This window comes from Venturia canescens, chromosome 11, assembly GCF_019457755.1.
Source record: "Venturia canescens isolate UGA chromosome 11, ASM1945775v1, whole genome shotgun sequence".
NCBI lineage: Eukaryota > Metazoa > Arthropoda > Insecta > Hymenoptera > Ichneumonidae > Venturia > Venturia canescens.
The window spans coordinates 12854786-12872866 of record NC_057431.1 but is presented as its reverse complement, the minus strand read 5'-3'; the positions used below and the strand labels follow the sequence as shown (position 1 = coordinate 12872866).

Genomic DNA, 18081 nt, shown 5'->3' with positions numbered 1-18081 from the left:
TATATGTAATTCCTTTCCTATCGCTTCTATCACTTGATGAATTCTGCAGTCAGGATTTCATAAGAAATTACGTTACGGTTCGATACGACGTTGAAATATATGGTAGAAAATTATTTCCATCGTAAATAAATTGAGAAGAAAACCGATAACTTGAACTTATTTTCATTGGCAATTCGTGGACTATTCTTCCGACAACGCAATCCGACATAAACAAATAGATTCGTTTACTCGATCTTGTAAAATTAAGTGGTATTTTTTAAAACTTCTGCTTGAAAAGAAGTGAGCTTGTCGCTCTGATTGAGCTTCACGAGCTAGTTTGAAAAATGAATCGTTTCAGTTTCCAGCCACATAATTCTGGAAAGAAACTTTAATACTCTAAAATTACATAGTGAAAGGATAGTTAGTATTTTTCGGTAGGTTATTTTGAGGTTATGGCTTTTGAAAATATTGGAATTTCATTGAGGAACGAAAAGTTGGCAACTACATTTTGGCGTAGCAAATGATCCACGCGGTATCCTCAAAGCATCATAAGGAAAGAGCGAGGGAGGGAGAGAAAGAGAGGCTGAGGGTGGTTAAAACAAAGGGGGTTGCCTTCGCGGGTGGGGTTGGTCGATAGTCCACAGCCGCCAATCAGGCGAGAGCAACCCTCTCTTTCTCGCAAGTTCTACCGGAGGGGTTGTTGGAGGCTTTTGAGGGTTGCCAGAGGGTTCCTCAGCTCCCACCCGTTGGGACCTTCCGGAGCACTATACATGTATCGCGAGAACGGACGCCGGACCGGCAGAATTCTCGGAAAAGCGAACGAAAGCGTCTCCAAGGTGACGAGGCGAATTGAGAGAGAAGAGGGTGCAGAAAGATCCTCCCTTATGCACTTCATCCCCCGCGCACACTTCCACTCCCCCTTTATCTTCTTTCAAACTCTCCTTCTGGCGACCCCCACCAACTTTTACGCCGAAAACAAAAATGGAAGCACTCGAGAAAGTTTCATCGCGATTTTTCAATCGATTGCGGAATTCCGCGAGGGTTTATCACTCTTTAAGGGGAACCTTTTGCTTTAAGGTGTCACCAAACTCCCTAGCTTCCTTATTTTTCTCTTAAATTTCATATCCACACGGTGATTCATTATGATGCTACATATAATATGTTCTTATATATTTATCTTTCACTTTTTTAGCTCACCGCAGTTAACGGCCTGATTGAACTTTCCATCGTTCCTGACTTCCTATTCACTGCTATTCAATGGTCGTGCAGTTATGATTTCTTCACATTTTCGTTAAGTCTTTTTATACTTGTGTGTGTTTATCCACTAGTTTTAACGTTGCTTGTGAATTTACTATATACTGAATTTCATCCGTCGTCCTCATCACTCGTAAAGTTCACTCATATTACTTTCAGTAACAAGACAATATCCTACTTGTCACTTAGATTTTAATGTGAGAGCTTAAAGGGCGAGCATAGAAGATGAGGTAGTAAGCTATTGACTAATTAGAGGAGTTTGATGGCTCCCGTTAAATTAGATGGTTTCGGAAAATTTCGAAGAAACGAAACCTTCTCTCGAGTAAATTCGTAAAAGTTGTTTATATACATTTCTTTTTCATAATCATGACATCTTTTTTCAAGGGATCAGGAATAACGAAATTTTGATGTCTGCTCATATTAAGGAAGTTGAGACATTAAAATGAAAATGATGTCACCGCTGTTAAACCGATTGCATCTTATAAAGTGAAGTGTAAAAAAAAATCAGTTGAATTTTCAGACAGTTTAGGAGCGTCGTTGCTGAGAAAAATCAATAACAATTTGGGCCAAATAACATGTAATCTTATGGAAGTCAAGACATATTCAGTGATATCTCCGTTAAAAATGATGCTAAAAATATGAAATTTTTTGGGCAACATGAGCAAGGCTTGCTGAATAATGTCAATTTTTTTCAGATTTATTTGGAGATTTGCTGAGATTATATGAATAATAATCTGTTTCCCGTGCAGTTTTTTGAGGCTAGGATCGTCACTGTTCGTGTTTTCGACTGAGCTTTCACCAGTTTTTCGTCTTTTTTTCCCCAACTTTTCTTTAAAGTGTATGCAACATTGCCAAACTGTAAACTGGCCTAACTTTTGAAAGGTTACAGGTCATCACTTTTGGGTAAAAAAAATGACTGTACAGCCTCAACTTCCTTAACAAAATAGATACCCAACAAAAAATTCGATACCAAATTATCGGTGAACAATTTCGAGCCAAACTCTAAGGAACCACCACAACAGCCTCGTAAAATATAGTTTAATTACATCGCTCAATAAATCTTCTACTAAAATCTAATGATTTCAGATATGTCTTTGGATCTCCGCATCGAACGGAGTGATATCAATTCGTTAAAACCACTGCGACAAGTGCACGAAAAACGACGAGAGAGTAAATTAAAGGATTGCAAATTTTTTTTATTGCATCGTTGCATTATTCGCCAACATTGTCGTCATTTGTTGATAATTAATATAGCTCATAATGATGAAAACGATATTAATCCGCTCGAGCATTGGATAATTTGGATAGATATTATCGTACATTATTTTAATATATGAGATTCGATGATAACGAGGCAGTGATAGAATATTTGTAGTATGAAATTATTGAGTTTTTCTGTGAAGTTCTTTTTCTATTTTTTTTTTTTTTTTTTTTTTTTTTATCGGGACTCCTGATATACTTATTGTTGAATCATCGGATTATTGAAATGAGAGAACTAAATCTATACTGTAATTTAATAAGGAAAAAAAAACAGGATTCGGAATGTGTTTCCATTGAACGAAATAAATCAACAGATGAGTAATGATGAATCCTCCATTAACGAGAGGTTCGTTTATTTAACACTTATATTTTTGTTTTGTTTTATTTATAATATACACCTTACTCGTAGGACCTACATAAAAACCTTATTAAAACACGCTTAATTATACATATTTTGTTCGCTTTTTCGTATAACTGTATTTTTTTTCTTTTGTTCCGCGTGAATTTGGAAGGGGAAATATTGGGCAGTATATCACACACGCATGATGGGGGCAGCTTGCGGATTGTCATTGGCACGTGAGCACAGGTTATCTAAAAACAGAAAAATATTCGAAAAATTCAATAACAAGGTTTTTTTCATGAATCAACTGAAATAATAACATTGTACTGAAAATAATTCTAATGACGTAAATAAATTACAGTAATGAAATCATGGAAAAACCATAAAAAATGAAAGCATAACATGCCGCAGAAGTTGTTATGAATTTAAATTTTCTTGTAAATAATTTTTTCATCGTATAGAGCAAAATAATTAGACCATGAAATCCATATTAAGTCGACCGATCTTTATAATCAGTGATAACAACAATCTTTATATTTTATCACAACTTTTTATAAAATAATTTTTTCAGCGTGTTTTTGGAAAGTGTAGCGAGGACGATCGAGAATAATAGAAACATCCTTTCCAAGGTGTAAAATGATTATTCATAAAAAATTAGTAATTATTTTTTTTTCTCAAATGCTCATTCGACTCAAAAAGACGCGCGTACATTGAAAAAGTATTATTTATCCGATCAAGAAATGTTTTTGAAACGACAATTGAAATATATTTATTGGCAAAGAAACGGATATGAAAAAGATTTTTATATCCTGAATTTTATTACCGAATTTTTCATAATACTGTTGAGAAAATGAAGTTTCGTTGGGTGTTCCATCGATCCCCCCCCCCCCCCCCCCCCCGCCCCTCCATAAATTGTAGCACCCAATTTTCGATCTTATTTCGTCGAATAATATTCAAAGGATGAAGAAACATTATACAAAGGTTGACAATGATTTTTTTTTTCTACAAGACCCAAGGCCCGTTGAAATATGATCGTGCTGATAAAGTGCCTTCAAATAATTATATAATTTGTGCAAGTAGTACAAGCAATAATCGAAAGAAACGGTTACATAAAGTGCATGCAAGTTTTAATTTGGGTAACAGCGCACGGATTGCGATGAAAAAAAACTGAAAGGAGGTAAATTCGTAGTTAAAAGCTGAACGCTAAACGTCATCGCAGTTTCATAGCAGGCAAGAAAAAAGAAAATTCGAGCCTAATAGCACCCATTGTCAGAAAAGAGGGAGAAAAAAGTTAATAGTTCTGTTTTTCGTGCTCCTGGGACTCGCTCGACATTATCGAGTGGCAGAATTAATTTGGTTTTTTTTTCCTGTTTGTTTCTCCTTTTTTATTTTATTCACTCATGTGGTATTGGAAAAATGAAAAGGAGCCTCCTTTGGGAATCGATGAGGGGCCCGCAAATGCGTGACGACACGAATTGAAAGGGGAAGATTTTTTCAGCACGCATCGATGCACCGCCTTTTTCCATTGCATTTTTTTCTCCTCTCTTCAATGTTTGTGCGGAGGCGTCAGTACGAAATGATTTCACGATTTCTGCACTACTCTCGAGTCCCATGGGTTCCTTCATTGAAATTTGTCGTTACACGAGCTTTTTCATTTCAATTTCGCAACGCATTCGTATATTTATCGATTCTCGATTTACCCTCGTGGGAAGGTGACATGTTTTCATACTATCTCCCAATAAATAATGGAAATTGTTTGTGGAAACGACTCGTTAGCGAGTCGATTAATCAGCCGGATGAAAAATGATTAACTTGACGATCCAGAGGGGTTGCATTTTTCAGGCAATTACAATATCTAATTATTCTGAGGCGTCAGCGTGGAAAACGAGAGGGTTAATGACGACTGATTTAATTAGAGATCCTCCTAATGAGTCAATTGTTTGTGCCACTCTCAAATGCATTAGCAAGCAGATAAAAAATCGAGTAGTCGGAAAAAGCATTTGTGCAAAGAATCATATTATTTAAAAGATTTTCGTGTTAATTTCGAGCTTGAATTGCGACAATTTTTTTGAGATTGTTATTAAAATTTACGTGTGGTTGAAAGAAAGATCGGAAGTCACATTTAATCGGTCTGGAAAAAAAATGTAACGTATAATAAAAACAGAGTTTGGCTTTTCTTGTAGAATTAAATGAAACGTTCCGTTTCGTTTTCAAGCTTTTACTCATTGATGCAAATTGTCTAGTTCAATTAAATTTTTCAACGTACGTTCCAAATTTTTCAGATGAGATGGGTTTTATAAAATTGTTTGTTTTATAGAGAATTGAATGAAAGATTTCTCGTGTTCAGAAAAAAAAAAATAACACCCGCACGTTTTGAATACTTTTGATAAGCAAATTTTACTACTGCATCGTGAGATTTTCACCAAAACTATTTCCCTGAATTAAAAAAAAATATGCGAATGATCAGTGATAAATTGAAATTCAAACGTATATATATCAAATGGAAAAATGATAGCTTTAACAGTCCATTGAAATAATTCATTACAGATTAGTAATTTTTAATGAAAAGAAATCCTGAAAACGTTCTCAAACACGATAAAAAAGAAGCCGCAGGTCTTTATGTGTGTTCTAGGAATGGAGAAGAAAAATAAAATGGTGCTCGACTGTCTCGATAAAAAATGGAGGAAAGTGGAGCAAAAGGGAAAAAATGAATTTTTATTAGTGGCAATCGTTCGCAGCTTATCAGTTAGACAGACAATACGAGAATAGCGAAATAGAGTTGAAGGGAAGTTCGGTCAATTGGCACAATGGATATTTTCTTTCAATCTCAATCTCTCTTTTTCGATCTCACCCTTTTCTTTCAACTCTTGTCGCTCTCTCAGAAACACACGAGCTGAGAGAAACTCGCCATCGTAAAATAAAACGAAGAAAATAATAGGGAGGGGTGGTTCTTGGTAGTTTTGGTGGTTAAATCGAAGATAAGAGGGTGATAAGAGGGTGGTTTTCTCTCGGTATAGGCCAGGGGTTGCTTTCGTGTCTCCAGGCTCAACCTCACTGGCTGGTAATTATTTTTACGAGGGTGAGAACCTCCTGTCGTTGACAGGCTTCGTCTTTCTCTCTCTCTCTCTCTTTTTGCTCCCATAAACCTTCTATATACATAAATATATGTGTATTAAAAGACCTCTGACAACGTATCCCAGGTACAACGATAAACATATTTTCATTGTCGTTTGTGTGTGTGTGTGTGTGTGTTTGTTTTTCATATTTTTCATTTCTCTCGTATGAAACTATATGCCAACACAAAAAAACGACAATTTACGTAATGCGTGATATAAAACAGTACAATTTCTCGAGCTTTTGTCCCAAGAGAGACGCAGCTCCATGGTTCGTCCTTTTATTAAAATTTTGTACTCTGGAAACTTGTAAACGGAGAGTTTTGTGAGTAAAAATGCAGTTAAAAAAAAACGATATCAAAATTTATTCGGATCAGTGATTTTCTACGAATATTTTTCTCATTCCGGTGTAGATACCGGCAATAAAAAGTAGACATTTTTTTACGAACTCGCATAAAAAAATGGTTAAAAGCGCCCGCAACCGACAACTTTTGTTATCATCAATCTCAGGTCTGGTAAAGATCTAAATTTGCTATTGTAAACCGTCCGAAACGTTTCTTTCTTTCCGATCTTTTAATGATAAATAAAATCACTTGCAATCACTATTTCGCCAACTATTTCGTCACCGCAATAACGCTTTCATTCGTGCATCAATATCGTAAGACAGAAAATGATTTTTACTGTATAGTTGATAATTGTAATGGCGAAAAACCTAATAAATTTTACATCATATCGAGAAATTTTATTGACTTAACAATAATCCTGCAGACTTTCGGAGCATTTGGGGTATGCTTGATACGCATTTTTTTTTTTTTTTTTTAATGAAAGAAAAAAGCGCTTTCCGACTAGAGACACTTGAAATTTGCAAGAAAATCATATTTCTGCACGGGTCACGAGGACCCCGTGGAATTTTCCCGGGTTCAGAATGAAAATTATGAGAGACAGATAGGAAATGGTTGCTTCGCATATATTTGTGTACGGTGTATATGTATACACAGGGAGGTTAAATATATCTCGAACGCTGGAGCAGCGAAGAGAAGGGCTTTCGCCATGGAGACAAAGATCCACGTCATCGGCAGGACTCGTAGCATCTCGAGGAGAAGCGAAACGTCGCGAGAGAGCTTTCGGAGTGCGAGAGCTCGCGGAAACTGACAGCTCTCTCGACAGGCTTCTCTTGCCTCGCTCGCCTTGTCCCTGTCCCTGCGGTCTCAGTCATCCTTGCACGATGAAATCTCGAGAAACGTGGTAGAACATCACGAAGGGGGTGAGAGAGAAAGAGACAGAGATAGAGAGAAAAAAACAAAAAAAGAAAAATTGTGAACTCATTTTTCGGAATTGGTTGTGAAAAAAATTTCTATTGATTATTCATTTTCTGTTATTAACAAATAACTAAAAACAATAGCTCCCAATAATAATTAGCAAGCTTGAGTCAATGTTTCATAAATCACGAATAACGACAGTCGATGATATTATACTCGATGTAGTCGAAAAGAATGGACTTTTTGCAATTTTTACAAAATGGCGTAACAACTTTTCGTTTATTCAAGAAATTTCACTGAAAACATCTTGCATAATTCTTGTGTCTCCGGGCACATTTTCGCACAGGCAGACTGAAAATAATGGGACGACGGGACATCGGTTCGCTCTCATTGTTTTATTCCCCTCCGGGCCCCCACCGCCTCCCACGGTTCCCGGCGTAGGACTTTGGGAGACGAAGAGGGACTGAGAGAGAAGGGCTGGGGAGGTTCGTTACGGATTCGAGTAGTAATATGGTACATCGAGGACTTTTATATATGTATATATATATATATCATTCTTCTCACGTGTTCATATATGAAAACGAGACGACTCAACCGAACCAACGAGCCAGTCACTTTTAAACGCTCTCTCTCTTTTATTTTTCTCTGCAGCATGATGATGATTATTATAGCGAAACGAACATCTGGTCGTGACGCGCGGCGATGGACTATATTTATGAATTAAATAGCGATTGGAAAATAAAATCTTATATAAAAAAGTCGAGCTCGATATTTTTTTATATTTTACTGATTACGTAATCATACTTGCGTGCATTACGAATGCATTGGTACATTTTTATAAATTGAAAAAAAAACACATTTTATGCCGTTATATCCCCCAAAACACTGTGTTTTTATTTCCAACGTCACGAACATGAAACGGTGTAACTATCACAAAATAATGCATTTAGTTTGGAATCGATCCAAGAGATTCAAAAAAATTCTATTAAAAAACACTTTGCCAAGGTCTTTAAAAAATAACAAAATTGGTAGCCGCGGTTTTTATATTTTATTTTTTAAAAAATTGGCCATTTTTCCAGGAGATTAGACATTCAATAAAAATGCCCCGATATAATGTCAATCGGCCTACATAACTGCGAAAGCCATACACAATTCAGGCATCTCGAATTCGACACGAAAAGTCTCTCATTGAATAACAAAAGAAGATCGTCAAATGTAGTTGCACGTTTTGATAACCCTTTTAATAAGCTATTTTCGAGTGTAAACGTGCGAGAAGATGCTTCGAAGGGAGAAATCTGGTGCTGGCATAAAAAAAATATTATACGAAACGTATACGTATATAGATGGAATTTTTTTATTTATTAATTCGTAGAAAAAAGGGAACGAGACACGACGAAGATGACTGTGCTGAAACCTGACGACTCACTGCGACCGGAGCATTTCACTGCTGCTCGTTGAAAATGTTGCCACGTAGCGCGGTGCCCGGTTCAATTTCTGGCGTCAATTAAAAAGTGACGCGGACCGAGGAAAATCGGTAATTAAGGGAGCGGCTGTGGTGCACTCTTCAGGTTCTCTCTCTCTCTCTCTCTCCCTTTACCACTCTCCAATGAATAAAATGTGTATAAAAATATGTATATTTCAACACCCGAACCGAGTTTTAGGGCGAACTAGTATATTTCCGGCCCAATTCTTAGCAGAAACTAATCCGTCCTGAAAAGCTTTTGGGTCAAAGCAGTTTCGTCTTGCCTTATACTTCGGACTGTATAAAAAGATTTATTGGCCGGATTCGTGCGTACGCATTTTTTTCCAATGTTTTTTTTTTCTTCCTTCCAATTCGGAGTACTTGATCGACGTTGAGAAAAACAATTACTTCTCCTATCGATCCGAGGCAATATATAGGACAAAAAATGATAATTCGTTTACATAATTTTTTAAGGCCAGATGTGCCTCGTTAATGCTTTTCAAGTTTCGCTCGACATAATCTTCGCATCATCGAAACCGTTCATTACGGGAGGGGGGGTTGTTCGAAGGCATTTTTATTTTTTTCAGTCACAACGAATAACGCGGACAACTCAGGGGTAGCAAGATCCACGAGAAAACTTTCTTTCGTCCCCCCTTTCAGTACGTCTCTGTTACAAAGAAGACGAAGAAGAGTAACAGGAAGAAGAAGAAGATGATGAAGAAGAAGGCGCGAGGGGAAGCTTCGGTAGAAACGATTCGAAGCTCGTTACTGGCGGTGACTCGACACTCCCGGGCACCCCGAAAGACCTGTCGTGTCCTCTTTCGCCTCTTCGAGGCCGGCCTCCTCTTCCTGCTATTCCTTCTCCTCTTCGTCTGCCCCTTCTCCTTTTCATCTATCTTTCCCTTCACAATAATCCGCGTTCACATTTTTTACGAGACATGCTGGCGTATCACCATTCTTTTTGTTTTTCCTTCGTGAAAACTGTTGTCAACATTCACTCTTGAACATGCAGTCCAAGTCTCTGCAAAGTGTTACAAGTACTTTTGATTCTATATATCTCAGGACAAATTCGCTCCTCCATATTCTAACAAGACTATCCAAGCTTTGACCTTCTTTGACCGTCTGAGTAATTCGGCAAAAAAGAAACTCAACGACCTATTATTGAAACAATTGAATCCGAGTAGAAGTGATAATCGATATCACGTTTTTTCTCACGACTTAATAATTGTGGTAATTTATTTGACGAATTAGATGAAAATTATCGTGAAAATAAATATTTTTCATTCGAATGGATTCGAGTTTTATTTATTTCTCATAAACAACTCAACGTCCTTTCCTTGAGATGAGAAACGAATACAAAAATTCGAATAATTCAATTAATCCTCCGGACTGGTATCTCTAATTATCGGCATTAATTAATACTAGAATTTTATTTTCAACAGCTTCATCGATTACCTACGCATGTCTAAATGATGGCTCAAAAAAGAGGATTAATTGTCGACTGCATATCGAGTCCAATTTCATCAATTTGCAATCCAATTTGTTCGTACGATTTCTTCGACAGCAAAATTATGGTGGATGGTAGGCATGACGACTTTTATTCGTGATTAAATAATGATTATACTATTAATAATAATGACCGGGGAATCAGAAACTTCCAGACAGTCTCAAATATATGTGGATACGAGTACAGGCTGTCCCAGATTCGAATGATCAACGACGAGAATCCAATTTAGAAATAAACTTTAAAGCCTAATCGTTCAATGAGGTTTGTTGACTGTGGTTATGCAAAAATTATAAAAACGATTTACTTCTCAAACGAAGGATTTCGGACCATTTGTTTTTTTGTACTCGCATCGTCGACAGAGGGAGGAAAATCAAGAATCGGATCTTCAAAGATTAAGTCATTTTTAATAATTCTTCAGAACTCATCCACTCAAAATTACAAAATGCTGTTAACAAAGTTTTTTCAGGGAAATCCATATTCAGCAAAAGTACTACTGCGTATGGGAAAACGAGTTAAGCTCGAGTTTTAGTTCCAACCTCATATTCTCATGTCGATCATTTGACCTGAAACTCCCTGTAGAGACCGTTTAAAAATCACGTTATGTGCTTGAGCTGTGTGAAGACGAAGTGAAATGAAGAATGCTAAGAGAGAAAGGAGAGCGACGAGGATGAGAGAAATAGAGAGGGAGAAAATAGGAAATTGAGCTCTCGGACAACGGCCTTACACACTGATTGCTTCAAATAACCCATTAGTCCTGAATCCTCGAAGAATTACGTGCTTGCTGTGTTAACTTCTTTTCTCTCTCTCTCTCTCTCTCTCTCTTTCCCGCTCTTTCTTGCTCCGACTCTTTTCTGACAATTTAATCCCGTTTAAACAGCTTATGAAAATAAAGAGGGGAGTAAAGTTGAAAGGATGAAGAATGAAAAATTGGCGACTAATTAGAGCGCAAGCACAAATAAAGCGAAGCCAAGCGACTACACATTTTTTTATTGAAACGAAATTTGGAAGAAGATTTGAAAGGTGTGGGAGGCTGCTGCAGACTCACCGTGCTGCGCGAAACGATCAAGGTGCCCGATCCTTATGGCTGTGGAATTGTTGGATAGTGAAAGAGAGGTTTTTGAAATCTCCTACGGTGCCTACATGCGCTCACGTTGGCCAGGACTCTTGGACGCGAACGTTGCCCGTTGCGCTCCAGTCCCTGCAACACACATACCAAACGAACCGCCATTTTAATTGAGGTCACTCTTTGCACTTCTATCGATGTTTTTTTGCCATTTCCCTATTGCATGTTTCAAGTAATTTTGATTTTATTCTTATTTTCTCGCTCGATATGCGAGGAGTCCATCCAATGTCACACAATGTTGCTCTTTTCCGATACGATTATCATATTATGGTTATCGCTATTCTACCAAACGTCTTTCCAAATATGGAAATCAAATGGTCCGTCATCCAAGAATCGAGGCAAAAAGATTTAAAAGCTGGCGGAGAGAAAAATTCCCTCGGCTGTCGAGAGCTGTCGTAATAAAGAAAATAAATTATAACGAATAGCCAAAAAACGATAAATATATATATATATATATATATATACATATCAGAGAGAAAAAGTGGTGGAAAGATGCCGTGACCCGAAGAGCACACGTCCGCGCATTAACCGCGGGCTATTAATCCTCCTCCGCTTCCTAAGTCAGCAAGGGCTCGCGATCGGCACGCACGTTTTTTCATTTCATTCGCCTGCTCTCTCTTTCTCTCCCTCTTTTTTCGTCAAGTCTCGAGACCCGAACTTCCATCTTTCTCAAAATATATGCTCACATGTACTATTTACCTCTTACCAAAAAAATGAAGGCCCCCGCAGGCAACAGAAGAACCCGAAAGTTCTTGAAGCGAAGCACTTTTTCCACGATACACTATATTATGCATGGAAAAACGTATATCGCTCCTCCGGGGCAAAAGTCTTCCGAAAACCTCGCAAGCTCGCATAATCGCTTTATCGCGAGCTTCTTGACACTTTCTCTCTATCCTTGCCTGCCCCTCGGCTCTTTTCTATCTGTGCCTGCGGCCAAATGCCTCGTCATACCTTTTATTTCACGATAACTGTGCGACTTTCTCTGAAAGTGCCCTTTTTCAAAAATACTGCAAATACTGCAAATCAGAAATGATGAGCAGTCGATGATGGTGAGCCCTTTGGAATGAATAAAATGTTCAAAGAAATTTTATGCCGGAAAATGTGTCGCTGAACGATTTTCGCAGGGATTTTTGCTCAACGATTTACTTGGAAAAAAAGTAAATTAGAAAAAAAAAACTACTGCTGCGAAGAAATTCGTGAAGACAAATTTCGTTCGAGAAGTTTTGCCAAGAGCATGCAAACTTATCCAAAGGTAATTTCTTCGGAGAATCGTTTAGCGCAGAGAATTTTGTCCTGGCACTTTTCGCGGGGAAATTCTTCATTCCTCAAAAGTTTTCACGCAGACGAATTTCCGTCGGGGATTGACCACGAGGAAATTTCCGCGAAATTTAATGGGAGGAACCGCGCACTGAAATTAGCGTCGGTATAGCGCGGACGGAGAAGAAAATGAAAGAAGGCGTAACTCGCAGACTCCGGCGAGGGCGTCGGGCGACGTTATTACACGGTTCATTAAGGACGCGGAGCGGCGCGCGCGCGCACCTCCCTGAGGCATCGAAGCTTTGCCGGAGAACGGCGAAAAATATGAGCTGGAAAGGGGGAGAAGAAGCGGGACGCAAAAAAAGTGCGAAAAGTGAGATAGACTCTCGGGCATACACGTACATTTTTTTCATGTGCCTATATACGTATATATATGATAATCACTCTCCACCAAGCAGCAGAAATGATGTCGAACTCTTGGCGAACCCAGAGATCCCAGTGAGACTAAAAAATATCGTGATAAAGCATATAGATACAGATATAAAGGGCTCGGGGATGCTTTTAATGAGGGAAGGAAAGCTGCTCCGATGACGCGTTCGTACAAATGAAAAATCTGCTTCCCCTTATTACCCGAGTCTGGTGGACTTTCGGAGAGTTCCCGATAGTCCAAAAGTCCAAGGCGGAGAGCCAAAAGAGAGTCTCGTCCTCCCCCCATCCGCTCCCTCCCGCGAGTCGAGACCTTGCCAAAATCCCCCAAAACTCCGGGGGGGAGGGGGGGGGGGGATCGTAATAATGGTTTAGTAAATATCCATTGTGCGGCAAAGTAACTCTTAGACGATCCATTGAGTCTGCAACTCCTGCAAACTACCCCGGCCCTTCCGCAATCATCAAATCGTTTTCTCTCACCGGAATATCGGGATAAGATATTTTTATTTTCTTTTTATCTGCGGATTGTCACCGAATTTTATGGAGGAAGAACAAATTTTCGTCAAAGCATTGTCCTATTTATAAAAAAGATTAAATTGGTTAAATGATTTTTTTGCATGAAAAGCATCTTCGCAAACGTTTACATGACAAAAGGTAAACAATTTGCATTGATGAAACACTCGAATTGAGCACTCACCATGAAAAGCCAATAATAAAATCAACGATAAATTGACCGAGATTCATTTTAAAGTAAAATTGAAAAAATCAATTAAAGCCCAGAGATAATGCACGTCCAGCTGGAATTGCGATACGGAAAATACAAATCAAATGACATTATTAAATTGAAGGAACAGTGATGATTGGCCAATAAATACACAGATATTGAGCTTTTAAAATTAAGCTGGAGGCAAAAAAGTTTTCTTCATCATTTTCTTCTCGAGAACAGTGAGCTAAAAATAATAGTACTCAAGTGAAATAATAATACTTCAAAAAGGGCATGAAATTTGTCTTTTTTGTAATGTTGACTTTGTTGATGCTCCAGCGAAAAGGAGGAGAATGACCGGGGAACAATTTTTATGGATTTCGTTTCCGCGGTACTTCCGGCGTGCGATCTCATCTCTTCACGTCCCTTCCGGACAGTATAAATAGGAAACGAGCATATATATATTTGTATATTGCGTGACTATATAAATATAAGGTGCGTGGAGGATCGTATGGCGATGTGTGGTAAATATTCCTCTTCCTCGTTCGGTGGCTACCGCACCCAAAAAAACGCTCTCGTTCAACGTCTCGCTGTACTAGAGATGGACTTCCGTTTCCTGAACATGATTTGTATCTCGTAGGAAAGACTTGTTCGTATTAGCAAACACACCCAAAGGACCTTACAGAAAAAACAAAAAAAAACATGTTGACAACTACTTTTTTTTGGTAAAAAGGAATCCACTTTTTTTCTACGGAATAATAATTTTTAATTGTTTCAAAAATTCGTGGTAAAAATTATTCTGAAATAACGAATTGAATACAAACATTCAGCGCACTTTCCAGTCAGTTTTTCTAAACAAATATATCATATTTGTCAAATTTTTAAAAAATAAAAATTTAACCGAACTTACACCAGGTGATTTTGATAAGAATGCTCGTGTAATTTCGATCAATAAATGCTGCTTTCTAATGTATTTTCGTTATCCTTTAATAAAGTTTCGGCGACAAGGCAATTTAATTGATTGCATTCAACTGCTTCTATATCAAATAAGCTTTGGAATGGAATGTAAGATTATGATTGTAGGGAGGGAACCAATAGAAAAAATGTTATACTGAATATATACTATGGAAATTAGAATTGATATGCGGTTGTTTTAATATTGAAAAACCATTTTATTCCTCTTAGCTGTACATTTCAGGCACTTTAAAAGACGAAAAATAATTTCATTGTGATGACTAAATGTTGGATTTTTCTTACCGGCCTGTTATTTCTGAATAACCGTATGGAGTTTTACAGGTTATTAAGGATCACACATTTTCCAATACGACTATGTTTATCCAGAATTTTCGAATCACCAATTATTGAGTAAAAAATTGGGAACTGTCGGTTCGAAGTAACTCATCTATTTATAAAATAATCTTTCTTATGTACATATGTAAATGTATGAGAATCAAATAAAATGAATGTTTGCAAATCGTGTTGAATTTCAATGCCAATGAACCGTCACTTGTGACATTCAGTGTAATATTGATGTATGATTAAAATATTCTGTAGGCATCACCACAATTATCGTCTGAAAAATGAATCCCATACCGGAAAAATAATAAAAATAATTTTAATAAGAACATCATTGACGCGAGTTTGGTTTTGAGATAACCTAAAAGCTCACATCTGAAATAATATTTTCATCGTGAATAAAACAAACGACTCACAACAATGTAATGTGATATTGGCTAGCCAAATTCGATTTCGCTTAGTTAATTAGTACATGCGATCATTAAAAGTCGAAAATAAATAACGACATATTCAGACATATTGGAGACCAATCAGGGATCCCTTGAAATTAGTTGCAAAAGGTTCAACGAACCTCAAGTTTCGACGAAATAAAAATAAATAAAAAAAACAAAATCAGAAAAAATGAGACCTATCGGAAAATGAAGAACCACTTAATTTGATTAAAGATAAAATAGAATCCTTGCCGACTAAATTTCTTGTAAATTCGATGATGAAAATTCGATCGTTGAATTTGTGAACATATAGCAGAATAAAATGAAATTGAAGATTAATCTGAAGAGCTTCGTCGTCGTTCCAATGATGTTGATCGAATTTTTTCAAACATAATTATGACAGTACATATTTGTTCGGATCTCTCGCCAACGGTAGGCCATTAATATGAGATTCGACGTCAATTAAAGCCAAGTGGCCGGTGCAAACATCGATCGAAATGTACCCCGGGGTCGTTTGCGGGGTAACGTGTATCTTTGGGGTTGATTTTGGCGTCGGGGGAGTCGGCCAAAATTTCAGGAGAGACGTAAATCTCTGCGCAGCTCTGAGCGATGCATTTGAAGGTTCTTTAAGTGGGGAGTAACGATCAACTGGGAACCTCTCCATCAAATATTTACCGCTAGCACCCTTGCATCCTCCCTCCCTTTTCCTTCCTTCCCTCCATATAGTACGGCGAAACCCACAGTGCAAACTGCACAAGCTCCACCATTGTTCCACCGCGCCACTATGTGTAAATTTAATCTTCGCAAGGGGACTTCTCTCCGCGCGTGTGGTAACACTATTAATACATGCACACAGAAACTCTATGTATATAGAGAGGGGCGTATCGATATTTATTGAAGAACACACGCGCTCTCTCGAGGGTGGGCGTCGAGCCAGCATACGGTTAACGTAACCTCGCTTAGGGTCCAAGAAAAATTGAATTTATCAAAATTCAATCAGCTCATCAAGAATCACATCAACTGGTAAACACGCGATCTTATGGACCAAAACGATTGAAAAAATTCAATAAAATGACCAAGAGCTTGAGAACGTATGTGAAATAATGAAAATAGGCATAGCTTGCTGTGATGAGACGCGATCGATGAGTTTATTTATAATCTTTGCCAGCCGATTAGAGGCCTCGGAAAAAGATTAAGATTCAGAGATATGCATGCAGGGTCTGAAATTTTACAAGAATCTGATTTTTAATTTACGTTCCCGAGGAATTCGGGTGCATTTTATGGATGTAAATGTTTCGAAAATGAATAAAAAAAATTGTTGAAAGAAAAAAATAATGGATTCCTAAATGCGAGAATCCGCAAAACGATAATCAAATTCTTGATGAGTGGCAGTAAAAAAAATGCTGACCTAATAAAAGAGAGGAGCAGAGGAAGAGGCTGTAATTAGTGAATGAAGAAAATAAACAAAGAATAATTGAAAGGTGGGATTGCGCGTGTGTGCGAGAGCAGGAGCGATGATTAGAGTGAATCAAGGAGGAATTTGCTGACTCGCCGCACGCTCTTTTACACCTTCCCCCCTCGGACCTCGCGGCCATAAGATTCTTCGCGCCTCTCGCGCGGTGACATCTTTATCGTTACCCTGAGAGAAATAATATACAGGTATATCATTGACCAAGTGCATGAGCGTGGAAGGGGACGCGATAGCAATCCTTTTACACGCTCCATACGCCCTTTGAACTTGCGGACACCTTCGGTATATAAGTACGAAGCACTTTTTTCAACGTGTCTTCGGTCAACCGAAAAAGACACCCATCAAGCGTGCTGGTTCTTGAGCACGAGCCCATGAAGGAGACTAAAGTTTTTTTTCGTAAATAAACGTGGGCATGACTCGCTCTTTTCCCTTCCTTCATTTTCTATCTGCATACACCGTTTATGTACAGACGTTTGAGCCCTTTGTCGGACATTGTCGGACACCTGGAGGAACTCTCTGGACCCCGAGGGTCATCCAATGATCCTCGACATCGATTTCATTCGACTCCAATTTCACGTTACTATTCATACAAAGTAGAAGAGATTACGTGTGCTAAGGGGCTCGCTTTGTGAAGATAGACGGAAAAGCTCATGAATGTTGGCATTTGTTTCATGGAAAACTCGCGTCACGTGCCGCGGACTGTTCTTTCGAACGAGAGATGCACGTTTCGTCGAATATAATACTTGAAGAAAATTAACGGAAGCTCGTGACCGAGAAGACTCTGAATTTATTTTTATTTAATCTGGAATGATACTTTTCGCTGGAGAATTATGAATTTGGTTATCCTCCCCCCCGAAAAGGATTTCTGGAGATCGAACTCGAGGAATTCCTGATCGGTCCTCGTAATAAATGTTGCGCCGGAGGTACTCTTCATCCGGGTCGTACCCATATGGAAAATGGATGGCTCGTGTGAGAAGGGCACGCTAATGGCCCCACTTAACATCTCAACCAGGCAGCATTCTTCTCTCTCATCCGCTCCACCTCTTCGTATTTCTTTGGAGCGTAGATCGACTTTGACTCCTTCATCACCCTCGTCTTTCTACATTCTCTTCTTCTCGTATGCATATATACGCGTACATAACTAACTTCTTCATCTTCGTCCGAGTATGTCGTTCCGAAATTCTCATAGCTCGAGAGATG

The 18081-nt window shown here is 38.2% G+C and overlaps 1 protein-coding gene across 3 annotated transcripts in view; it reads right to left on the bottom strand.

The window, feature by feature from the left end:
* LOC122418498 (transcription factor SOX-2-like) overlaps positions 1-18081 on the bottom strand; it is a 117266-nt gene that overhangs the window by 15993 nt on the left and 83192 nt on the right. Inside the window, exons 3-4 of one of the 3 annotated variants that reach the window (XR_006262521.1) lie at positions 11220-11372; positions 2813-3084 (exon numbers count right to left, since the gene is read on the bottom strand). The exons of 1 other annotated variant lie outside the window; for it this stretch is intronic. Coding sequence is in view for 1 of the 2 variants with exons in the window: in XM_043432743.1 (XP_043288678.1) it covers position 3084 (1 nt within the window). In the remaining variant the exon portion in view is untranslated. Of the gene's footprint in view, positions 1-2812; positions 3085-11219; positions 11373-18081 lie in introns of those variants that run through there. One more of the 3 variants, XM_043432743.1, reaches the window with a different exon arrangement.